The 26,724-nt window shown below is 36.7% G+C and overlaps 1 protein-coding gene across 1 annotated transcript in view; it reads left to right on the top strand.

Annotated features, from left to right (window-relative positions):
• The window catches only part of GPC6 (glypican 6), a 728,411-nt gene that overhangs the window by 221,484 nt on the left and 480,203 nt on the right, over positions 1–26,724 (top strand). Inside the window, exon 2 of the mRNA XM_083855634.1 lies at positions 2,406–2,564. Within this exon, the coding sequence (XP_083711760.1) occupies positions 2,406–2,564 (159 nt within the window). The remainder of the gene's footprint in view (positions 1–2,405; positions 2,565–26,724) is intronic.

Below are 26,724 nucleotides of genomic sequence, written 5' to 3'. Positions count from 1 at the left end.
GCAAAGCAAAACTAAGACTAAATATGAGGAAGAAAAAATTACTATTTCTCCAAAAATGACTGTTCAATAGAATTTAATTTTTCTTAATACTCAGGATAATACAGTCTCTTAAAAAACAGACTCATGGCTGTTACTTACTAAGCATAGTGCCATGATGATAACCATTAGTCCAGCTTAGAGCCTGACAATTCTAAAATACAAATGGAGCCAGACAAAAGAGAATAAGAACTTCAGATGAAGAAAGGAAAGAAAAGTGAATTTTATAAAAATTCTTGGTTGCAAAGGCACTAGAGGACATTATTGTAATAAAAAGTATAAACTACCACTTTGACTGGAACTGGAAAGTAGGTATTTTCAATAAGGAAAAAAACCTGGATGTATTGGAGAACGGGGGTTGCAGACATGGGGTATTTATTTATTTAATCAAGCACACAGCACTGCTTCTAATGACACAATATTTCAGCTTTACTTGTCTTTCTGACATCTAATAAAAACTCACATTACTGTTACTGAAATAACCTTTATTGTTTCATATTATGGTACCTCCCTTACCTGTTGAATAGTTGCAGTTTAATGTGACAGAGATGTAGAGGGTGAGGCAAACATTAGTTTGCCACTATCTTTTATGTTTGACAGCAGCTGGCTCACCAGTCCCTGTACGTGTTGTTTATGGCTTAGATGTGTGACTTTGCGGATGGAGAGGAATTAATTTCATGTGGTGGGAGGGTATAGCAGACATGGGAAGCGATCCTTACACTATTTTGATGGTCATGGGATATAATTTTTTTCCCAGGTTTATACATGGTTTATCATGGTTCATTTGGACATGACTGGGACTTGTAGGTAGTACTGCCAAACAGTAACTGACAATAATAAAATGCTCCTTTCTGAAGATATATAGCTGTGATCTTTTAAAAAGTCTTGAGATTACTAAAAGAAACTTCATGATGTTATAATTCATATATTATGAATTCTTGCAGAAAAAACAAATTAAGATGGGTTGAGGAGTCAGGGTTGAGAAATTACTAAATTTCAAATTAAAAGACTTCATTCGAGAGCTGAAACATAAATTGAAATAAGGTGAGGGCAAACACAAGACAGTGTTTATTCTAAGCATGTGCAAACCTCTTTTTGATGCTGTCTTCAAAATGATGCAGCAACTAAATGTATTATACCCCTGGGATGCATAAAACTTAGGTCCTGGTTCTCCTCACTACATAATAAGAATGGTGAAAAGCAGCCTTAAAGTAGGTATAAATTGCATTTAAGTCTTCTTTATGGCTCAGCAGTGGTAGAAAGGAGCCTCAATATAAATGAGAATCAGATCCCCAGTATTTATTTAACCCTTGGGCTTTGTATATCATTTTATTTGCACCTTTAAGAGATTTGCAGAGGGATTTTTAATCAGGATTTGGTATACAGAAAGCTAAATGTTTTCATTGCCTTACAAGTAACTTTAATCATACAGGCAGATCATTCTTTTTATTTCTCAAGAGGAAATGATAGAATTTTCTGCCTTTGTACAAACCAAGCTAAATGTTTCTGACACCCTTAGTACAGTGTCAATTGGAAATTCACATTTCTTGTAATAACAGACCATTTTAATTTCATGAGCTGAAGAACTGGTTTCCACGTGCAAATTGTACTGAAGAAAGCAATATTGTCAGAAGAACTGGCAGAGTGCTTCAAGAGATAAATCTATTGAATTAAATAAGAGGCTTTCATTACCTTTTACGTTGCATTTCCATATAACATAAGCATTAATTAAACTCTTCATTGCTTTCTCCTATTCAATAGACTACTTGCTCAGTCTGACAAGAAATGCTGCCCAAGAAAACCTGTGACACCCAAACATAATCATTAAAATGCACTTAAGCTGAAGGGAAGGAAGGGGAGAAGGGAAGAATGTTTTGGTGCACTTGGGCAAGCAGGACCTGTCTACAGAAATGCATAATTTCTGTTCTTTAGGTTTTGACAACAAATGCATAATTTCTGTTTTGCAATTTTCACTTCACTTTTCACTTTCACTAGGTCATGTCACTTCGTATTTCCCCAGCCAATTTAAATACAAACAGCAAGCAATTGTTTTTCAAATTTTAAGTATGCTTCAGTAAATGTGGAAGGCTTCTTCAGAGTGGGAGAACACTTTTAGAGTGAGATGGTTTTACTTCTTGAAATATCAAAACAACTGCAGAGTGTGCCTACTCTCCCCTGTGAGGAATACCCAGCTATAGCAAAGTCGTTGATACAAATTCAAGATGTTTCCTGTCAAGCTCTTTAAGTCAAACCTTAAAGCCCTCCCTAGGTAGCCCACCCAAACTGAAGAGCCATCACGGATTTTTAGTTCTGGCAAATTTCTATCTACGTTCAAATGTTTCTAATTCCTTCTTTTCTTGTGATTCCAGGGGAACATTTGAGAATTTGCCCTCAGGAATATACATGCTGCACCTCAGAAATGGAGGACAAGTTAAGCCAACAGAGCAAACTGGAGTTTGAAAACTTAGTGGAGGAGACAAGTCACTTTGTACGCACGACTTTTGTATCCCGGCACAAGAAGTTTGATGGTAGGCTGGATATAATTTACTTATTTTCAAGGTTATGAGATTTAAAAGGCATAATATCCATAATAAATTCCAATGTTCTTTTCTTTACAATTAGATATCGCATTTGCAGTTGTCAGTTTGGCTAAGATAAGGGTTAATATACAGCTGGTATGCTTATCAGCCTTGTGAGTATTGCCTTTAATTACAATGACATCAAGAATCAGACTGTTGAGTGCCTGCAGGCTTGGCTAATGTTGAAGAAAGAGATTAGATATGCATAGAGAGGTTTATAATTTTTGTCTCCTAGTTTCAAATGCAAAATTTAGGTTTGTAATTATGTTCACTGTTGCAAGATGAACTTTGGATCTCCCATGATTTTTGTTATTGCAGAGCAGTATTAGCGTCGTCTGCCTTTTTATAGCCTTAAGGCTATTGTTTTTTTCTGTATGATTTTCTTGTGGTATACAGAGGCTCTAAGAGGGCTTCTGGCTTCCAAACACTAAGGCCTCAAGTTGTGTTTGAGAGAGATTATCCTACAAACCACTTAAGCAGTATTGAACACATCTTTTCTACCTAGAAAGAACAGAAAAGAACAGTTTGAGGGTTTTATTTCCTTGTGATCAGCTTTTATAAGATCTTTTCAAGATCAAGGTTACAGTGGCACAATTTGCTAAGTTTGTCTTTAAAAATGAACATTAAGCTGTCTTTATGATTGTGTCTATATTTTCAAATCATGGCTTTTTTAAAATCTAAATATGAAATCTATATTTGTGTTGAAAGTATCACCCTGAGCATTTCTGCATATGTGTAAGTTGAAAAGGGTCTGGCATTGAGAGGTGTAAATCAGCATTGCAAAGAGAATTGCAGAGTTGCACGTAGGTGAAAAGCCTGCAAATAGGTGGGTAAAGCTGGCTAACCCCAGGTGATGGATCTTCTGCACACTTTTAGGAGAATGGTGGAAGTGTTATCTCTGAAGTTGGAAGCTTGCTTCAAAACTCTTTGGTCCCATTCAGAAAGAAGTGAATATGTCTCTAACTCCTTAGGGTAATTCTGTATTATTATCCAATTAAAGGCTTTTTTCTAATATTGATTCTCTCAATGTGACACAGAAGAAAAAATGAATTATAAAAAAAAAGGAAATGGAAGAAGTGTAATATGAGAATGAGCTGGAGGAAAGTCCCCAGCAGCAGATCAGATGCTAATGTAATTTAGAGAATGTCCTTGGAAGGTGGGGATGCCTGAACTGCTCTGAATTGTGATGACTTCCCTTTTTAATATGAAAGTGTAATTTTTTTTTATGTAGTGGATTTTTAAAAAAATGTACTTGTCTTGAAAGGATCTAAAAAAAAATCTAGAAGTTGTGTGTAGTATTATAAGATGAGTGTGCAAGCAGAACAGACATTTCAAACCATCTATGGCATGCACAGGGCTTTTTTGTTTTCTAGAAGGAAACTGGGGTGATTGCTGGTTTTCAGTGACCATGCAGCACACTGAAAACACAGGGCTCATTGACCACAGAGCTCAGACAGCACTTTGCTAATTCTTTGTCAACTTCAGGCCTTTCTGTGTTGCATTGAATTTAAGGAGATTACAGCTTTTTCAGTAATCTGAAGTTTTGTGTGGCATGGTATGGTGGTATAGTATAGCTAAACATTCCTGATTGGGTGTAAATGCTCCTCTCTGGGATCTGCTCCACAGAAACTTGGAATAAAAGACTAAGTTGCTTCTTCTATCTTATTATTGATGTTTTAAAGGGAATTTGCAATGTAATGTCTTATCAGAAGAGCATTTGAACTTGGTGTATGCTTTCAGGATTTCAATGCTACTCTAAAGCTATTCAAAATTTGTTCACTTGTATGGAAAGACAAAAACTGCTTCTTTCCAGAAGGGCAAAGACATTAATGGAGAAATATAATCAGCTAGATTTCTTGCAGTTTAAAATATGATTATGCTTTTCAATATAAAGCAATATTAAGATTGATAGCTAAGATCTGTGTTTTAACTGTTCAAGTATAATCCATTTTTTCATTGTTGTTTTCTAATTTGGTACTGTGATTGCACAAAGCAATTCTGATGCGTGATTCTGCCATTTAATGCTAGTACACCACAAACAGCAAAACAGATACAGCCAATTGTGATGATTTTATGGAAGTTTTGCACAGTACCTGTGTTTGTCAAGAACAGCACATGTAAGCACTAAAAGAATATATAAATATCTAAGTAATGTTGAGATAGATATCAGTGTTGCTCCCTTGAGGAGTTAATTTCAGCTATAGTTGCTGCTAAGCTCTTTTTTGTTCAGACATTGATATAATTTTGAGAACTCTTGAAAGGACATCAAAAAGAAAACCTTGTAGATTTTTCTGGGTTTTTTAAATGGTGTAACATCTTAAAGTAAAGTTTTGCAACATAAGCCTTTTTAGAGGTATGTGAACTCTTTTGAATTATGATCTGACCTCCATAAGCCTTGTCTTTCTTAATTTGTTTTCTGCCCCACAACCATACACTTAAGCATAGAGAGATGTTATGATTTCCATTTTGAGAGGCAATTTGAGATTTGGTTTTCTTTTTCAGGACTTTTTCCCATATTCTTATTCATAATCTAATCTAAAAGGAAACTCAGTCTGCTATAACTTGAACATTGTCTCTTTAGCCTCTGATGAGACAAACATTCTTACAGGGAATCAAAGAATCCGAGCATGGCTGAGGTGTGATGGGGGTGGCTTTGTCACCCTTCCTGCTCCAAGCAGGCTCAGCTATCACAGGTCACCCAGAATCATGTGCAGCCATATTTCTAATATCACTATGGATAGAGACTGCACAGCATCTTTGAGCAACTTGTGACAGTGTTTGACCATCCTCACAACAAAGTGTTTTCTTGTGTTTACATGGAATTTCCTGATTTGTATGTTTTTCTTAGAGTGTCCCCATTGTTGTCAGTGGGCTGTATATCCCTCCACTAGATATTTATGCATGTTGATGAGATCCCCTGTGCCTTCTCTTCTCTGGGCTGAACAGTCCCAACTCTCTCTGCCTCTGCTTTTAGAATAGGTAGTCAAGTCTCCTCATCATCTTTGCTGGGATTGCACCACTTTGTCCATATCCTGTACTGGGGAGTACAGATGCCCTTCCCTCAGCCTGCTGGCAGTGTTCCTATATAATTTTTGTGTCACTTTCATATTTTGTTTCACCTGAAATGTGGTGCTTCCAAATCTCTACAAGAAAAAAATTTCTGTAATAATTAAAGGGAATAGAAGCTAAAGATGAAATTTATAACAGAGAACTTTAGAAATTACTAAGCGATTTGGAACCATGTATGAGGAGAAAAATTATACCTTTCTTTTAACTGCCAATCAGTTCTTGCATCCTAAAGCCCTTTATTAGCTTTCATTTCTTATTCATTTGAACTCCACAATCCTAAGGGGCTGACACTGTATTGGGACTTTTGACTGTTCTGTTCTTCTAGACTCATTTATTCCCCATAGTATATGAGGTTCAAAGATGTCTCAGAACCAAAGATCTGACACTATAATTTTTCATTCAGTTTCCATGTTCTAGACAGGGAGTGTGGGTTAACATAAGCCACTACACAACATAATGCCAGCTGCCAGTTGTTTTTTGGCTGAGCCTTATATGCAGATGTTTACATCTGTATTACCACCATCTGCATATGTGTCATTACATTGATATACTGGATGGTTGTTTCAAGCAAAATCAGTATCTGGAATTTCACTAATAGGTGTGTGAGGATCCATAGAATCTTCTCCTAAGAATCTTGCCAAATAAATAAACCCTTGAAATGAGTAAAGTTCCTATGAAACAAGTGTTCAATGGTCTGGCTAAGAGTGCTGTTTTGGCAATGGGACACACATACCCTTCCAAACACTAGGAAAAGAAACAAAAGCCTTTCCAGCAGATAGGAAACACACAGGAAGTGAAGAATTCCAGCAGATATGAATTTTTCTCTTACCTCAAGGCTGTGTAAGACTAACCCATATAAGCAGACACGTAATCATCAGCTGTTTCCTATTCCTAACAACAGACAAGTAATCATGCTCCACTTCTTGGACCTCTACTGTATACCTCAAAGCAGCTTAAAATATATTATGCTTCCAGTGTAGCTGTAATAGTATCATCTTATTATCACCAATTCCCTTGCATAGTGACATTGCTGAGCAGCTGTTTCACACACAAGCCAATTTCTTTTAAGTATTGCTCCATCAGCAACTGAAACCAGCCCGGCCGGAAGGTTTTGTCATGAATGTTAATGAGGAGACAAGTAGCTGTTCAGTGACATTTTCTCACTGATCCTTTGAACAAGAATAGGGAAAAATATAACAAAGAGTTTTAATTTAAGCTAAATAGATCTGAACCTGATAAAAGACACACTGTCTCCTCATTCTCATTAAAAATTACACTAGCAGTCCTAGCAATGGTGTTAAAAATGAAGGAATGTTGAAGAATAGCTATCATGAACTTGAGTGGATATGGATAGCCTTCAGCAGAATGTGTGAGGCATGATGCCTTTTAAGGAAAATAACCTGAATAGCCTAAGGACCAATCTGCAGCTGCATTGATCTATCATACAGTGCCATCATTCCCCGTGCTCCTTTTCTTTGCAGTCTAGGAGAACAGTGATCCATACCCATTAGTGCTGCTCATATATATCTTACAGTCATTACCAGCAGTAGTGGTGTAAATTACAGGGCAGCAAAGAAAGTTTCACAGATGATCTCCCATAATAATACCTACAAGAATAGCTAACGTCCCAGACACCCTGTATTCCCTTTTCTTGCACACTTTATGAAAGGAGTTGTAGAAAAATAGCAGGTTTGAATCTTTCCTTGATACTAGAGCTGAAAAAAAAGTTTTGTGAAGTTGGTTTCCAACAAAGTAAGAACTTTTCAAGGGGTTGAACTATTATAGCCAGGTATAACTGTCTCATTAAACTTTGCAAAAAAAAAAAAAAAAAAAAAAAAAAGGAAGTGTGAAAAGTGAAATAAAGGAGATTCTTGAAGCTGGAATATACTGAAGTTCAGTTGCATGACCAGTGTAAGACTCCTGCCCTCTGTTCTCCCTTCTTCCTACACTTGCTGCCCAGCCTGCCAGCCTACAGCTCATGCCTATAGGCTCACTGACCTCTGGATTTCTGCAGGGGAAGGGGAATACAGCAACACAGAAGGCCACTTGTACACTAGTGCTGTCGTAGTCAGCAGACAAAGGATGGATCTCCAGCAGGATATTTTTAATGCTTTGCTTTGCATGCATCCAAAGTGAAAGGGCATGATTTCGACATAAAAGTTTTTGGCTTGGCTGTTTGTTTTTTGGAAGCAGGAAGTCATAAAGGACTGCCTTTTCCACAGATCTGTTTGGGAGGCAGGAGGCTTCTCTGCAGTGTGGGAAAGTCAAATGAATATATACTTATATTTTTCCAGTGCTGCCATGTCTGAGGCAGCATGTAGGCTACGCCATTCCAAAACTGGATTACCAGATATTTTTGGGGCTTCCTTCTGGGCAAGATGGTGGTGGTTTGTTTGTCTGTTTGTTTGTTTGTATTTACTTTGTTTCTTTTACAATATTTCAGTGTTGCTTTGCAACATGTTTCACATCAAATGCAAAACCCACTGCAGGACAGGTGGATTTTTAAAATCCACAACTGCTTGGCTGTAACAGTGCTAGCAGGGCCACTGTTTACATATAATTCATCTAGTGGTTTAACACACTCCATAACTTCTGTGTTTGCCAAAATTTAGACCTTAGAGCAAATGGAAGGCTTAAAGAAATGCAACATCTGTTGACTTGTAGCATGAAATGGCTTGCAAGCCTTCATTGGACATCTGGCACAAGTTTTAATGTGCAAGTATTAAAGAGATTCTTAGTAAGAGATCCCATATCTTAAATTTGACACAAATTTGGAAATAAAATATTCTACACCTGATGAAAATCCTATCAGAGCTGATAACAGCCTAAGAGAAACCCCTATTGCCTGGAAGCAGTTTTAGGCTCTGATTTTGTAAGATTTGCCCTGAGATTACTGTTTATCAATTTCACATGTCAAAATTTGTCAACTACATTAAAGCAAATTTTTTGTTTATTTAATTAACCAAAATAGAAGAGATGGCAAGCCTATAAAACTTGGATAGGAATGATTTGCTTAGTAATAAGAACAGTTTCCAGTCAGGAATGCTAATTCCTGTAACCTGGCCAAGTCCAGTACTGAAAGGCAGCATTCTGAGATTGGATGTCTTCCACACACTCCCTGCAGTTGGAAATGCACTTTGTGCATTTGCATGGGCTCTGCTTTTCCTCAGTTTCATTTCCTAAGTGCAGCTGGTCAGAGGAACAGTAATATCTAACCAGCTGCATCAAATTTATGAGGCTGCAAAGCAAAGAATAAGCTGTTACCCTGAGCTGGAGTAGGTGGGCATCAGCCACTCTCAAATAGATCTTATTAGAAAGCATGTTGTCCAGGTGTAGCCAAATTGAAACAGGCTTTGAGAGGGCAGGAATATGTTTTTTTTTCCCATGCAACAGAAAGCAGAATTTGCCTTGCTGATTATTAGATATCCATGATATAGAGTGTTCCTGTAGGTTCCTTCAGTAGTCAACAGGAATGAGAGGTGCAAGTCACATTAGTGTAAAGTTTACACCTCAAATACATTCGTGTAAAGTTTACACCTCAAATAGATCTGGAAAAATCTTTCCCTGGAGTACATATTTCTCTATATGGATTAGAAAGGGGATTTAGTTATGACATAGATGCCTATACTTTGGACTCACTTATAAATTTGTCCAGATAAATTCTACCCCAAGGAACAGAATAAAGGAGGAAAACATCTAAAACACTTCTGAGGCTCTCTTCTGTGCTTTTTTTACCTCTTTTGCAGAAGTCATCCTCTTGGTTTTTTTTTTTGTTTGTTTGTTTGTTTGTTTGTTTTGTTTTTGTTTTTTTTTAGGGAAAAAGACATTTGCAATACTGAGACAGGTAGGCACTATAGAGGTCAGTCATTATCTTATGCTGGTTGAAAAAAACACTATCTGTTGGATTCAAATGGCATTTAATCTTCAGTGAAGCTCTGAGCAGTGTATGTTTTTAATATTTTATGATGAAAATTGTTTTCTAAGTGTCCAATCCTTTAAAACATCAACCCATAAGTAAAATTACTGTTTTATAAATACTAAATCCCCTGCCATTAAAGATGCTTCAGATGCATGTGGACAAGAATAGAATTAATAATGGACTCAGCCTCAAGTCCATAATACTGATGTCTTCTTGCAGTTGCCCAATGGAGAATCTCTTACCCCCATGCAATTCTTACTCTGATGGCAGGTGCTTACCTGTCACACAGCAAGGACAAAAACCATGCTGTGAGAATCAAAAATAGCCACTGTACGTAAAACCCAAGGTATGAAAAAAGGGTATTCATACATATTGTCAGCACTTTGGATAATAGGATCTGTAGCCTTATAATTTCTCATTTGTTGTCCTCAACCCTCATTAAATGCAGGAATAGTATTTTTTAGATTAATCTCTTGGCTGTAATAACAGGCATTGTTATCTTTTTGCTGACCTTCTTTCCCTAATTCTTTTGCCCGTGTGTTCAAACAACTGGGAAATTGAAAAGAAACCTTGTGTATCATGAAAAGGTTCCTGTATACTGAAAAATTATTTAATGACTCTCTGTTTCTCTGCTTACCTATGAGATTTTTTTAGAGTTTCTTTTAAATTAAAGTTCCCTTTCTTTTTACTTTTTTAACTTTTTTTCTTCCCCCCCCCCTTTTTTCCCCTTTATTTTCCTTTTTTCATTTTTATTTTTCCTCTGCTCTATGATTTACCAGAAAAAAATAGAAGTGTATTTTTTTCTGTCACTTTTTCTGGGAGGATTATTTCTGGGAGGACAGTCACTTTCAGAAGGAAGATAGGGACAGAAGGGAGCTATATGCCCAAATGTCTATGTGCCATAGGAATAGAGATAACTTAAAAACAGGCATATGAAGATCCACTCGTGCTATACCTAGTGGAAACTATAAAAATTGCATATCTAAATCAGAGCTACCAGAATTCATGAAAGAGATGGGAAAGGTGTGGCAAAGAGGTATTGCTTCTCAAGTCTTCCCTGCTTGCTCTACATTAGTTTTCATTCTATACCAACAGCTGAGAGGTAAAAATAAACATATTCTGCCTATACTCCCAGGGTGTAATCTTTCTTGTCTGTCTGGGTGCTGGTAGAAAGTAGCAGCCATGGTTCTCTGCATGGGCAGCCCCAGTGGGTGCTGGTGGGGGCTGACAAAGCTGGTTAGTGTCACACCACAGCCACCACCGAGCTGGTCTTAAATGTGACACCACCATAAGGAGTGCAGTTTCTGCTATGGGTAAAATAAACAGACCACAAAGACACAAACCCCATAGATTATCCATATTGGCGTGTTTCTTGCTTGGTTTACTGTGCATGGAGATTCAGGTGTTGTTTCTGAAAACTTTGAACTTAAAACAATGCATGGCACCTATATTATTGAAATATTCCAGTTTTCCTAAATACCTTGAAACTCCAAATTTCACTGATTCTCCATGATGGGTTTTTTGTAGATTGTTTTTCTGAATATTTCTGATACAGTTCCCACTCATTTACATCTTACGATTTTTACATAAGTAGGAATCTTTATTTTCAGCTTTTCCATTTTTTCAAAGTTATACTGAAACGGTTTTGCCTAATGTGTTTCTTGTATATGCATCACATGTTTACTCTGGAATATGTATATATTGGTTTGCAAGCTTTACCAGAAATAAAGTTTTTAATTTTCTTCTAGTTGTAACCCATGTGCTTTATGCATTCAGAATAAGACAGCACTAAAATGTCAAGTGTTTCAGCAGTGCACAGGTCAGCTACCTCTCCTTAACAGCAGATATTGGAAGGGCAAAGCATAGAGCAGGAGGTGAACTGGCCGAGGGTGGTGGGAAGGGGGACAGAGAGAGAGGACCAAAAATACCGTGTCATGAACTATCTGTTAAACTGTAATCATGTTAAGAACAGTATATGGCTTACAGGAACAATCTGAGAGGGGTAACAATGCAGCTTCTGTGGGAGAATCTTTACACTGGTGGAGAGACAGATGGTGGACACCATTGCTGCTTGAAGTCTGCTTTGAACCTATACCAAGACTTTTAATAAAAAGAAAACCAAACCTTAAGGCCTGAAATATATCTTCTTTGATATATGGCAGGTTCTTAATTTAGTATTCCTGGGTGAAATTGATAATTCCTTTGTGTTATTATGGGAGCATCTAGAAGCCATTCACTATTCCTGAGCTAGGAAATTCATCAACTCACAGCTAAAAGACTGTCCTTGCTCTTGAAGAGCTATACTCAGTGAAAATGTTAGACATATGTAAAACAGGAAGGAGGTGAAAACAACTAATTTCAGAAATGTAGGACTTCTTCAGTCAATGAAACCTCATCAAGATCATGCCCAGGAAAAAGCAACAGCAGGTAACTTGTTGAATGCTAACATAAGTGAGTGGGTACAACGTATGGAAATTAATTTTCACCCTGATTAGAGCAACTAACTGGTTTGCACAGGTGCTAGAACTGTGCTGAGGAAATCAATTCTGTTGTTATCTCCTTTTTTCCTTCTGACATTAAAGTAGTTTTACAGGGATATGCAGCTTAAGGAAGGCATCATATTATACAAGCTTGTTGTATAAAAGTTGAACCAAAGTTTGGTGGGTGGAAGACAAGGGGATTTCTGCTTGATGTAAACTAGTTTTTGGAGCAAAATCTCTGAAGGGGAAAAATGCAACAAGCTTTCAAAGCATAACAAGAAATGAATGCTTTGTGAAGGTATGCAGACTAGGAAGTCTACTGTAGCTATTGGGGCTAAGCAAATATAGACAATCTGGGTTGATTAATTTTCAAAAACTGGAAACAATTTTTGAAAAAAACCACCTTGTTTCAATCACCACAAAGGAAGAAACAAGATTTAGAGCTGAAATATATATTTCATGTCAACAAAATACTATACAGATTTAGTTTTGAATTTCATTAAAATCAGGTATTTTCAAAGATTTCAAATGAATGCTAAAGATAAAAAACTGAACAGGTTGCCATTAAAAATGAAGAAACAAATTATTATCAAATCTTTTCCAATAATGTATTTTGTGGTACAATGAAGTTCTTTGAGTTTGTGAAAAACATCAGGACAGTATTTTTAATTTTTACAAGTTTCTAATGTTAACACTTGGTCAGCTTGCAATCTTTGCTTGATTAACAAGCAAATCTGAAACACCCCCAAGAAAGCAGTGGTTTCTTCAGCATCAGCTGTTGTATGTATCTCCATAACTTTCCTGGTACTCCTACAAGTAAATAACAAATTAATTTGATCTCTCATTAAATAACTTGCAGAGGGAACCTTGTCTCGCCTTCTAGAGTGTATAATGAAGTTTCAGTACAGGCCATGAGCTGAAGATGCTTTTTGGCTGTGAGGAATGGATCCCAGAGGCTCAGACATCTCAGGATCATTTTTGGGCTCTACTCAAACACAGCTAGCTGGGATCTGCTGCATAGTGAGCTACAACTAGTGGAGAGCTACAGCTTTTAAATTACTCTCCTTCTTAGTTCAATGCCCAGAGACATCCTTTTCCTACGTGTTTGGAATTCAGCTTCCTGTTTTCGTACTAAAGCACACATGATACAACATTTTAAAAGGCCACTGTGTACTTGCAAGCATATTGGTATTCAGCTTCTCAAAGTTGTGATTTATTTATTCATACATTGAATTTTAAGTCTAAATAAAGGTGTAGAGGCTGAACCATTCTAGTCTAACTGTATATCAATGAGAAGTTAAATATCAAGTGAACATTAAGGAAATTTAAATTAAGTACTTATACAGCTTAGATTAGAAATTATTCTACAACAGACTTTTCTATCCTCCACATTTATAGCATCACACTCTTTGAGTAAATATGTGCATATCTTTAATATTTTTAGCAGTCTCAGTGTCACAGATTCCCCATACATATGAGATCACTGGATTGGGACCTGTCTGCATGCCCTTGTATAACAACTCCTTTTTATGCCAAAACAAAATATGATGAAAATAAGAGAGATTTTTGAAAATGAAAGAGAACTAGAAAGAAGTTTCTTAATGGCTCATGAGCAGTGCTCATTGGGGAGGTAAGGAAGGCACTACTGGTCTCAGAAATCTAAGTGTACCTGCATTCCCTTTTTCTTTGATTTTACATAATTCTTTGATAAGAAAGAAATATTGCTATTTGTTCCAAGTAATAATCAACCAGTTCTAACAACAGACCAAAGAGACAATAATGTACGTGCCAGCATAATATCATGCTCAACTGTTCAAAAGGAACTCTAAAAGCATAGTGATTTATTTGGATTTTCTGTCATCTTACATTCCTACATTCTCTTCCTTAATGTGACTGGCTTTTTGAACTGCCTACTTTCATATGCATGGAAATCCACGTCTACATAAAACTAGAGAAATCCTTGTTCTGCTCTTAGCCCAAGGATAAGCTTGGGCTGGGCCTAAGTATATGGAGGCTTAATGCCAGGACTTTGCATGGGGATCAACTGCATTTTCAGCTAATGCATAAAATAAAATGCAACAAGCCAAAGCAATGTTGTGCCCACCTTTCACAAAAAAAGCCCTTTGAAATGAAACTCCTTATCCTCACCTTCACCTGGGCTATGTTTGTGATTTATGTAGCTGTGTTGCTGAGAGATGCATTTCTCAAGCGTGATCTGGTTTTCTACTTACGCATCAGTAAGTTGCTGCTGAAACTTTATCACTGTTGTAGTGCTTTGCCTAGGAGGAAATGGTTTTGTTCATGTGTTTCTAAAGAGGTGCATGGAAGAAGATGATGCAGAAGAGGAAGGGAAGTTCAGAGGTGAGAAAAGGACAGATGAGACATGACTGTAATTTTAGGGTGGCCTTAGTCCCATGAAAGGATGGGTAAATATTGAAGCCTGAAGGCCACCTCAGCAAATGTCTCTCACTGGGCAATCCACAGGGCTTTACTGCCCTTGCAGCCTGGGGATTTATTTGTTTAAAGTGTCAGGATCAGGTGAATTGTCTAAAGGTATGAACAGGAGTAGGCAGCTGTTGCCTGAGGATTGTTTACCAGCAGGGAGTTGTAGTTGTTATGGAATATTATCTAGGACATAAATCTGCCCCCCTCCTGGCACCTGCTTTTCCTATTCAACTCTGAAGAGACTGCAGAATGTGAGTATCTGTAATTAGGCCTTCAAATGCACAGCTTGAAAGGAAACAATCTTAGCACAGCAGAAAGACAATAGCACTTCCCTGGTTTGACTAAAATTTCTAAATGTCTTAATGTCCTTCATTTGCATCTCTAATGACGCTTTTTGCAAATTCCCTAAATAGAAACTGTGTTAATTTGCAGACTGACAATGCCCTTATTGATACTCTGTATTGTATTTATTTATTTTTTGATATTTTAAACAGAGTCAAGAAAGCTATAATCCATATTTAGTTTTGGAATAGCAGTGATGTGAGAGGCTTTTTAAGTAATCTCTGGAATAAAAACATATACAACATTGAAGGGAAAAAGGACAGAACCAGTGACCATTTACAGGGATGGTCTGTGCATCCCTAGTGCAGAGGTGAAGTTGTGGAAAACAAAGTATCCTGGACAAGGGATTTGCAGTTCTCAAATTAAGACTCAGGTCTTATATTGCTTGTGAGTTTGTGCAGTGCTGTTAATTTTACATAAGGAGATAGCTATTGATCTTTCATTTTAATTGTTGCATCATTACTAGACCTACAGGTAATAAGATAATTGTCTAATGGCTAAAGGCTGCACTGATAAAAGGAAAAAAACAAGTCATTTTGTAACAAGTACATTTTAAGATCAAAATATTAGAAGTTATTTAAAATAACAAACTTCTAATGAAAAAGGAAAAATTAAAATTATTTTTGCTTGCAAAGATTTATAAGATATTGCCTGAAGTTACTCTTGTTTGAACCAATGACCTTTGTTTTCCTTGCCTAAAACTTGTGTAGAGTTTTTGGAAATTCTATGTAACATCTCCTCTTGCTACTCAAACCTGATATTGTCCCTACTTGAAATTTCCTTCATTAATATGATAAACTTAGGTAGTCTGGTTATAGTTAAACTTCTGTTGTTCAAGACTTGCAGATGCTGAAGCTTAGGGTCAACCACAAAGCCACCTTACTGTGGTGGTCGTGCATACTACAAGCCAACTTTAAACCAATTAAACTGGCTTAGCTTGTAAAATCAGCAAAAATGTGCTATGGTTCCTTCAGATAAAAGCAAGGGGTGGAAGAGATAAAAAGACAGTGGTGAAAGTTGAGTGATCTGTCCATGTAGCATGGCAAGTAACTCTTGAAGATGAGAACAAAACACTGTCAAGGGAGTAACAAAATTAGGAGGTTGAAATTTTGAGGAGGGAGTCAATAAGTCAGTGCTTATGCTTAGCTGTGACATAGAAACATCAAAGTGCTAATGTAGATTTCAAGCTCCTAAGAAAGGGCCAGACACTGCTCTCACCAATGCCTTAGCACTTAGTCTGTTTAAAAGACTTCGTTAGGCTACCCGGAAAAACAGCACACTATCAAATTCTCTAATAGACCATCTGTGAACAACTGCAGCAAGCTCTTCAACAGCTAAAAGGTTTCTTCTCAGCTTCTGTTTGCAAAACATGTGTGAGTTAATGGAGTATCACATTCACATGGCGCTGGGGCATTGACCTGAAGTCTCTTCAGGAAACAGATCTAGGTTTTACATAGATATACTGTGCTTTACAATGGGAGCAGCCCACATTTTCTAATAAGACAATAGTGTTATTTGTTATACTTATTATATTTGTTATGCTGTATGTTACTATGCTGTTCTTTCTTGGAGGACAGTTATCTTTCAAATAAGTTTAATTTCTCTTTGTTTGGTAACTTAAGTATCAAGTAAACCAGGGCCCAGGCAGCTCAAAGTTTGGAGTAATGATGCCAGTTTGTGTGACTAGGGGAAAGAAAATAATCTAATTTGTTTCTGGAGAGTTCAGTGTCATTTGGGAAGGAATTTAGAGATTAGTTTAGAAATGTCTAGACAGTAGAGCACTTCCAAGGCCACATTCCTTCTGAAAGCATACTTCTGAGATTAGTCACACAGATAGTGAAGACTGAACTATTTTTGATGCTGCTGTAAATCTATCTGTAATACTTTAACTGTTGAGTATGGAACATGCTTACGGATTGTCAGGATTTCCTGTTTCTGCCTTCTTCTCTTCTTTGGTGAGAAACGAAGAAAGGATGAAAACAAGTTTAGCAATTATAATTCAGTAGCTAAATAAATGTGCTCTGAAAATTACTACCCCCTACATATCCACTATCAAAAAAGACCATTATGAATTGTATATCCATTCTCTGAACAAGAGAGCTTCCTTTCAACTCTGCATCTGGTTCAACCTTTCTGAAATTAGACTCAAAACACTATGCTGAAAAGAAAATTTGTAGTCAGATTTTGCAGAGCTGTGCTGCATTGTCATATTTTAGCCAAATCCATATTTCTCTTTAGTCACATAGAAAGACTTCATATGGATTATTCACAGAGGTCTGAATATGCAAAAGATCATTTTCCCAGATTGACGGAGATGGAAATCATAGGTGTTAAATGAGAATGTAAATCACAGATCTCTAAATCTTTGAACCACGAGGATGCTAACTTTCAAACAGTTAAACCTACTCAGATCTTGACAGTTCTTTTGTATATAAAATTATCTCAGACATATTTTTTCAATCCATTTATTTCCATTCTAATATTTACGTTTTTTCTTATGTAATTTTTTTTTCAAAATAATCTAAATCAAGATCAGTTAATAATTAAAGACTTCTAATTTCTCTGTGAAATGGAAAAAAATCTTATAATGTTCATATAATTATAGAGGTGATAAAGAAACTGAGGCACCTAAAGGCAATCTTATTTGCTGATGTCACAAAAGCTGGTAGTGACAAAATTGCAAATGGAACAAAGTCTAGTTTTCATCTGCATTTTCTCAGGCTTTATATATATCCCAACCTTCTTGATGGTAATGACATAAAAATTTTAGAGAAAAACATAATTTTTCTTAATTTTCATTGATCCAAGCTTTTGCTGTAAGCAAACATTCTTTTTTATTCTAAGTTTGAATTTGTTTCATGGGCTTTTTTATTACTTTTTAGTAAATTCCTTTCAGTTCAGATTTTTTGCTGTAGAAATGTCCAGACCTAAACACAATATTCAGTGAGTTCACCATATTGCCATAAAAGAGTTTTCTTCTGTGCAATATCTTTTACTTTATGAAATGAAACTGATTTTTCCCATGCTGCAACAGTGTTACACTTTCACATTACATTTAGGTAATTTTCCCACAGGTATTCCTGTTGAATTTTTTTCTCATTAGTCTTTAAGGCACTCACTTGCATTTTTCCAGTTAGAACCTACTTCACTATGACTGCCAGTTTTTATTTTCGGTCATTACAGGCTTTTTGTTTTCCCACTATGTAAGTTGTTGTAACACTCCTTATTTTGAAACAATCTACAAATTTAATTACTGTGCTGCTTAGTCCTTCATCCAGGTGATTATTAGTGATTAATTTGCAAAAAAAAAAACCCAAACCCAACAACAACAAACTATTCTTTATCTGACACAAGCTCTTTGGGATATAATACTAACATCTCTAATTAGGTTGCTGAAATTCTGCCATAACCTCCTCTCATCATTGATCTTTCAAAAGAACACTGCTCTCATATCAAATTCTGCTCTGAAACTTCATGACAGCTTCCCACAGCTGAAGTGGATCATTGAACCCCAGTTATTTATCAAACAAAGCAAGCTTTTTTTTTTTTTTTCAGATTTGTTATCAAATTGCAGTAGTCTTGCAGCTTTTTTAGATTCAGTTCTCATGAAAACATTTAAGGTTGTCTGTCACTAAAAATGTTTTCATGAGTACCATTACTGCATTGACCACTCTATTTTCTGGTTATTAAAGTGCCTAGTATATCTCTAAAACAGTAAAAGGCTACTCATACTTGATTTCCTCAAACTTTCTTCAAAATGAACAAATAAATGCATTACTTCACTAGGACTGCCTGGGTTTTGATTTTAGCCAGTGAATTCTGCCCAAGCCACCAAGACACCATTCTGTAGTGAGTTAACTGTAAATTAGGAATATGGAAGTTAAGCATATTTTTCAGCACTTATCTGCTAGGCAGAGTCTCCTGACTATAAGTTCTGTAGATAAGGACTTCAAATACAGTTTCTCTTTTAGAAATTTTGCTCAGGTGACAAATTCTTTGTCAACTTCGTCTATGACAAATTTACCATATTATTATATAGAATTGGAAAACCAATGTTATCTTTATCAACAGCGAAAATTCAGATCAATGGTACCTAATTATTACTCCTCTTAAGATTGTCTTTTTCATAAAGGCAAGAGAGAGCTGGCTTTGAAGATGGAGAGAGATTTTATGCTGCTATCTTCTGGTAGGTGCATGATTTCAAAGATCCAGCTTTGCCCATAAATTTCAGAGGTGGAAGGAGGGTATTGCTTATCAACACATGCATTTAGTAAAGAGCAGATTCAGGCTTTTATTCTTTCTCCCTCCTCTCCAATTATGTTATTTGACAAGTAAAAAACATGTTATCTGTCCTCTAGGAATATGTTTGCATACCACGGGTACTGAAAAATGGCAGCTGTTGCTTAATAATGTTTTTTGAATGATAAGGACACTATCTGAGGGAATTAACTATTACATTAATTGTTTTACTGCCATGAAATAAATAGTTGTGAATGCATACTCAGGGTGTTCACGTGCCTATAAAAAAAACCAGACAAAGCGGCAAACAAAAATATTTAAAGAAAGAAAGAATAGAAAAGGAAAAACCAACCATTTCATTTATTTAGGACCACAAGTGAGTCCAGAGGCAAAATGGCAAGGTGTACTTCACAAAGCACAGGTGACCTAGTCCTATGGTCAGAAATGTTTAAGGAAAATAAATACAAAGAAACAGAAATATGGAAAAATACATGCATTCCATGTCTTCAGCAGATGAAGATGATAGGAAATTTGTTTGCAGATACTACAAATACACCTAAATGTCTGTTCCTTTGACTGACACCATGAAATATGTGTTATTAGTTTTCTGGCTGGCCTAACATCTGCCTGTTACAGCACTTAGCTCTGAGCTATCCAGCATCTTAAAGCCCTGTCCTCAGAGGACTGATGGGAATCGTATGTCATTTTCAGCCTTTTCTCTTGAAATGTCTCGCAGAAAATACAAAGCTAAATGTTTTTCTATTCCTTGTACAGCTTGAAGATGGCTTATTAGTGAAATGATTGATTTATGCTTTGACCTTTACTGTTCTGTTACTGATCTGTTTCTCTTTGCCTCTGAAAGACAGAAATGCATGTCTTACAAGGTAGCCCTGACATAATTTCAAAACATGCTATTTTAAATGGAAACAATGAAACCTGGTATTTGAAAATGCTCCGTGAAGGATATCTTAATAAAAGTGATTAAGGCATTAACAAAAATACCAACAGTAATTACTTGGATATATCTTTATGTGACCTGGAAAACTGTCCCAGATGTAAATGCATTGCATATAGCTGTACAGTTTTGTAAATATGAATGGTTGTTATCATTCACAGAAAATTACAGTAAGAAATGCCTTTAATCAGACATAACTAATATTTAGAATATCTGAATGACTCTAAAAACACTTTCTGTCTTTTTTACTGAGTAGTTTCAAGTTAGTTTTATTTAGTTTTAAGATTTTATTTTGGAAATAAAAAGACACTCCCAAACAATGAGATGTGGAAATATTAAAGAATTTAGTATTTATTTTTCTGTATGTTAATTTGCGAGTATGATTTTCAGAGTCTTTTGCTATCCCTAGAAACAGCACTCGGAAAAAAAAAAAAAAAATACACATCTAGGATGTTCTGAAGTGCAGCACGTGTTGGCTCTGTCATTTCAACATCAGTTTGGGGTTCAACAGCCTTGCAGGACTGAGATTGTCAGTTTGCAGGTGTTAAATTTAAAAGACTGTGAGGCCAGCTGCATTCAGGCACTGTGAGTGTTCACGGCAGGCATTCAAGGGCAAATCATGCTTGAGCAACCTGATTGCCTCTACAGCTAAATGACTGGCTCTGCAGATGAGAAAAGAGCCGTGGAGGTAATATACCTTGACTTTGGTAAGGTTTTTGACACTATCTCCCACAGTGTTCTCATTTGATAGCCGAGGAGACCCTAGCTGCCTAATCTGATTGCTCTGTGAGTAGAAAATCGTCTGGGCTCTCAGGCTCAAAGAACAGTGATCAGTGGCTCAGTGGCCAGCAGGCAGCTGCTGAAGAGAGGGTACCCAACACTCTGGGAGAGGAGTGCTGGGACCCTTAGTGATCATCTGTGACCTCAGTGGTGGCACAGAACAAACTTTTTACATGGCATGAAGTTAAGGGAAATGGCTGTCGTTAGGAGTTTGAACTTCGGTCCAAAGGCTTGTCATGGCAAACCTGTCCATACTTTTCCCAGAAGCAGTTCAAACACACTGGTCTATCACTTTCTATTAAGGTATTTATGTGGGTGGCTGTTGTTGCCCCTTCCTGATGATTCTCTTTCTTCATTACATGGGATTTAAATGTTAAAGGTTAGTGTTAGGATCCAATTATTAAAATTATTAGAGAGATGTTTCTGCACAAATTAAGGGACAAATGAGACCATATGCCAAAGTATTGACTTTTATTTAACTGTAAATATGAGGTAGAGAGATAGATGGGGAAAAGAGACAAGAACTGAGAAAGAGAGTGACAGCGAAACAGATCAAGTGGAAAAGAAAAATCACCACTCCATAAATTCTGACAACATCGCATTGGTCCTTTTCTAATCTTCTCAGTGTTTGCAGACTGAGCATGAAATGGTAGAAGGACAGTCCACCCAACACCAGGTCCATAGGGTTTATATTATGCTTAGGGTAGGTGGAAAATGTCCCCATGGGTCTTAGAGCCTTGCTAAGATGTTGCAGCCGTCTCTTTTGTCAGTGTAGTTGAGTCGATGATGGCCCATTTTACCCCACCAGCTGAGATGAATACCCTCATCCTACGTGTGAATGCCCCTGTACTTGGGAGAGGAGTAACCTGGGTGGTTACTACAAGTAGTCAAATGTTTGAGTCATTAATCACTAGCAGTCCAGTGTCTCACAGTCACCCTTCTGGCATGAGACCTCTTCCATTTAACTTAGCTTCTTGTCCTCTGTACCTTTGGTTCATCTCATTCTCCCTCCCTTTCTCCCTCTCTCTCTTTTTTTTTTTTTTTTTTTTTCTTTTTTTTTCATGAATGGTGATGACAGACAGTGTGTGGATGACTTCATCTGAGTAAATTGTCTCAACTCCCTTGATAGTCAATGGAGAGAAATAAGAACTCTCGGGGTACAGCATATTTCCTAATTTAGAACAGGTTAGATGAATACATCTTACAAGTGGCTCCTTTTCTTTATTGACTGTACAAGAAATGAAGATGAAGCCTCTCTGATGCATGTCACAGGTATCTAAAGTTAGGTACAGTGATATCACAATATATCAGAGTGATCACAACCAGAAAGAATGATGTTGCCACTATCCCATGATAATAGAAGCTATTTCTTCTTCATGTTTAAGGACATGTCATTTCTTCCATGTTCAGAGTCCTCTATCTAAATTTCTGTGCTGGCTTTTGTTTTTCATTTGTTTTGCTTGGTTTTTCTTGTCTGTTTGTTTGTTTTAATTTATTAACGCTGTATGGGGACATTACTCTGCTTCTATTTGTGCATTTATCAGGAGATTTCAGGTCCTGAATTGCTTCTCATACTCACAGAAATGGTTGAAGGATCACAGTACTGGGTATCTCACTTCTGGATTTCCAGATGCAAATTTCACTTAACGGAAACAGAATAGATTAAATACTAATTTTCTGGTTATTTTCTTAGAGTCTTTTACCTTCCAGTTAACGCATTAGCCTCTGTTATGTTGAATACTATCAATGCTCCCCAGTCTGAGGGATATTATAATGTATTTGGCTGGTACAAAATGCTTCTGCTGTGTTTTAAGTATAACATTATGCAGCCAATGAGATTTTAATGGCTCTTTATCACAGCTGGACTCCAGCAATAAATGCATCAAGACTTCAGACACATTCTCCTTATATGTGACTGAGGACAATGAAGGAACCCAAATAGATGGGATTTATAATAAAATTATTCTGATCTACTATAGAATAGCCAATGCTAAAAGCACGATTTTCAAACTCCTCAGATTTAATCTTGACTCACTTCAGATTTTCATACAACACAAAATTGATATTAGGCTAATTTTATAGATATAGCAGCAAACCTTCAATTCTTTTCTTTCCAGATATTCATGAAATCTCTGATAATTGAGCTTTTTCCATCACAAATGATAATGAAGCCATCTGCTTTAGAGATGTAAGAGATCATCAGGTATCAGGTTTCCTATTCTTTCAGATTTCATTAGAACTGTGATTTAAAAGAGGAGAGGTTGACCTACAATTTGTTTATTAATTTGGTGGCCAACTTTTTTTTGTCTTTTTTTTTATTGCAGGCATGTTTTTACCCTTTTAAAATCGTCCTTACTGCATAAAAGATAGCTCAAGTGATTTGCATGCATGTGTGAGCAGAAACTTAGGTCTATTGTGAAAGAACATTGTACAAATGTGAACACATTTGTCTTTCACTTTTATTGACGAGTATGGAATTGAAAAGCTAAACTTAGAGCAAATCTTTGCCTGAAAGTTATTGCATGCTTTAGATCATTGAAATAAAAGCCATTGTCAATGTCAGTGTAAACAATTTAAATGTGAAAGACCAACTCTTAGCTCTTTTCACACTGCATTTTACAAAGCAGCTTGATAAAAGCAGTTTTGTTCTGCCTTTTATGAATTTCGTCTAAGCGACACATGCAGAGATTATTGCAAGTCACAGAAAATACAAGAAAATCTCTCATAAAGGAAAATTTCTCATCTCTTTCAGTAAACAGTAATAACATTGCCTCTGAGACAACACTATTCTCAATGTCTCATTCCCACTCAACTCATTGAGATATTAAAACTAAAGGCTACGAGTGTCTCTGTTTTGCATTTGGCTTCTTGGTAAAATGTTTGAGTGTGACAGTAGAAGGAATGTAATGCTGTAATGCTGCTGTAGAGTCATGTTGGATGCTACACTGTGGGTACTTATCTTTATCTTTCTTATAAACAAAGGTGCAGGTGTGTATTTGGGCTAGCCCCATGTTTTGGATGCTGAGAAAGTGTCTACATTCATGCTGACTTAGATTTTCACTACAGAGAAAAATCTCTTTTCACTTACTCCTCTTTGCAGCATGCATATATGAATCTATGTTTATCTCTTGTGCATAGCAGTGTTTTCTGGGTGAATAATTTCTGAGTTTTGTGGTTTGTTTTTTAGATTTTTTTTCATGTTCAACTGGTTCTGTAAAATGCATAGAATAAGTCTTTTCTATAGTTATATTAATGTTTCTACTTTCAGCCAAATGTGATGCCCCCAAGCAGTGCTGGTGGCAAGTATTGAGGAGTTTAAACATTACTGTTTTGGCTTCTCTAGCTCATTCTGCCAGGAAAATTCCACTCTTCCTGAGCAAGAAAAGGCCCTTTTTCATTGTAAGGGTGGTCTGCCATGTGGGAATGGCAGAAGAATCCTGCACAAGCCTTGTGCTCCAGAATGGACACTGAATATTTTGAAGTCCATACTATAATTGACATAATGATAAGTGAGTATTTCATGAGAGACAAGGTGGTCAGTCAGGGTTTATAACAGTGGTTTTATGACTTAAGTTAACCAAGCTTCTGCTTCCTTATCACTTTTAAAATGTCTAGGGTGCTTTATTTGACTAATGCCCCAGTCTGAAACCCATTTTCCCTTCCCTTTCTGACTGTTACATGTTGTAGGTAGTTTGACTGGAAGTTATTTCTTAACCAGTTGTATTGATTGCTTAACCACCAGAAAGGTGTTCCTCTGCAGCACATACAAGCAGGGAGGTTAGCATATTTTTGAAAATGGTACTTTAATCTCTTACCCCTGGAAAGCATAATGTAAAAAGCAAGAAACTCTGTCCTGGCTGGAACTATCTGTGGTCATTGTTCACAGTACTTATGGAATACAGTGGCAGTGTCATTCAGCAATAAATATTATAAAATTCAACCTTACAGACCCTTCTCACACAAATATCAAATTCCCTTGAGGTACTTACACATCATGTTTCACCATCCCTCTACATTACGCATCATCATGAATAGTGTGGAATGTGGGGGGAAATGACCCAGTTTTTGGGGAAATTCTTGCTCCACTGGTTTGGAAGTGCATCCCTGAACAATGACAAGACTGTCAAAGTGATGGAATATTTACAAGGATATTTGCATTTTGGCCTTAAAGGAAAGTTCTTGGATTTTTTTAAATGAAAATTTGGATTTAGGAAAGTACACCGTAATTAAATTGTCTTGTTATCTTCTGTTTGATGTTATGCTAAATGGTTATCAAAGTTAATCAAATATGTTTGAACTATTTTCTTGAGAAAGAAGTGCCCATGGTTAGCTTTTATTCTTTCAGGTTCCCTGTTATTTCCCCTCCAGTCTGCACACACTGAATTATAAGGGGGAATTCACTCACCTGAGAATAGACATGTGCACCATTTGAGATGTTTCAACATTCCCAAGACAAATGCAGAGGTTAGGCAAATGCAATACAGTCAGAAGGACCAATCTCACAGTGTTCAAAATAATAGCATATCTTTTATATTTCAGCAACTGATTCATATGCTGAATGTCTGCTTATGAGAAACATTTTTTGATAAATACTCCTCATGCCCTATGAAACACCACCAGATATTCCTCCTGACCTTCAGATGGCTCTTCAAAAGGGCATGGTTGAGACAGAGGTTGCATGTAAGCCTCATTATCTCTGTGGGGCCACTTGCATGTGCTAAAACACCTCAAATGGCACCAGACTCCTCCACATCGATAACTGAAGTGAGCCATCACGTTTTTCAAGTGCAGAATAAGAGATATGAACTGAAAACCTAGGAATGATGGTTATCTTCAGATGGTTAGCTTCAGTTTCTCTGTGATCAAATGGCAAAAGAAAGGACACCATCTCAAAACACAGTGGACAGAGGTTTTAAGTGTCTGTGGAGCAGTCAGGTGTGTCAGGTGGCTTTACCAGCACATGGCAGACACAGCACAGTAGAAATCGATTGACATTTCTGGTTTGGGTTGGTGAGTGTGAAAGGTGTAAAAGTGTGGAATAATTATATGAATACCAAGGAGTCCCATAATGAGGATGCTGCAGTGAATCCAAGCTGGAATTGCCTAGGCTACATTCCAGAGCTGCAACATCCAGGGACATTTATCTTCATGCCTTTCTTCATGTGGTAGAAGATGGAAAGGCGGAAGTTAAATACTACTTTTAAACCAAGAGAGAGTAAAGTATGATCTCAGAGGCCTGAGCTGTGGAGGTCAGGAGGATTAATAACTTAGAGCAATAAGCAGTAAGGATGAGGCGGAGGGAAATTAATGAGAAGAAGACAAATTGGATGTTTTGAGGAATTTTTGCCTGCCACTAAAAAAATAGCAATAAAATAAATCCTCTTGAGAATGTGGGGTTGCTCATCAGTAGGAAGCTAATTTATGTTTGATTATACCTGACATTTCTTCTTCCTGAGTTTTTTGGAGGGATTTTTTTTTTTTAAACAATGTTTATTTTCCTGCTCCTATTTGAAATAATGCATTTTCACTGATGTAAAAGCCAGAATCTGCATATAAATGGCAGTTCTTCAAAATCACCACAGGAAAATTTCATTTTCTCATCGAAGGATGATATTATTGCATGCACTTAATACTGAATGAAGTGTAAGCCAGAATATTTTATTTAAATGCAAATTTTGAAAAATGACCCCAAGAGTATCTCCAAGTTCATTCGGTATCAAAATGCTGTTATTGGGTAAAATGGATAAACACTTCACCAAACAATAATTCAGCTTCGCTATATATTTATCTTTTAACATAAATTTTTTGAACTAGTCTAAAAGCTAAGTTGCTCAAAACATCTTTATTTATGAGAAGCAATTTTTGAACAGAACATAACTC

The sequence above is a fragment of the Zosterops lateralis genome, assembly GCF_965231275.1.
Source record: "Zosterops lateralis genome assembly, chromosome: 2".
NCBI classification, from domain to species: Eukaryota; Metazoa; Chordata; class Aves; order Passeriformes; family Zosteropidae; genus Zosterops; species Zosterops lateralis.
This window is presented reverse-complemented; position numbering and strand designations above follow the sequence as displayed.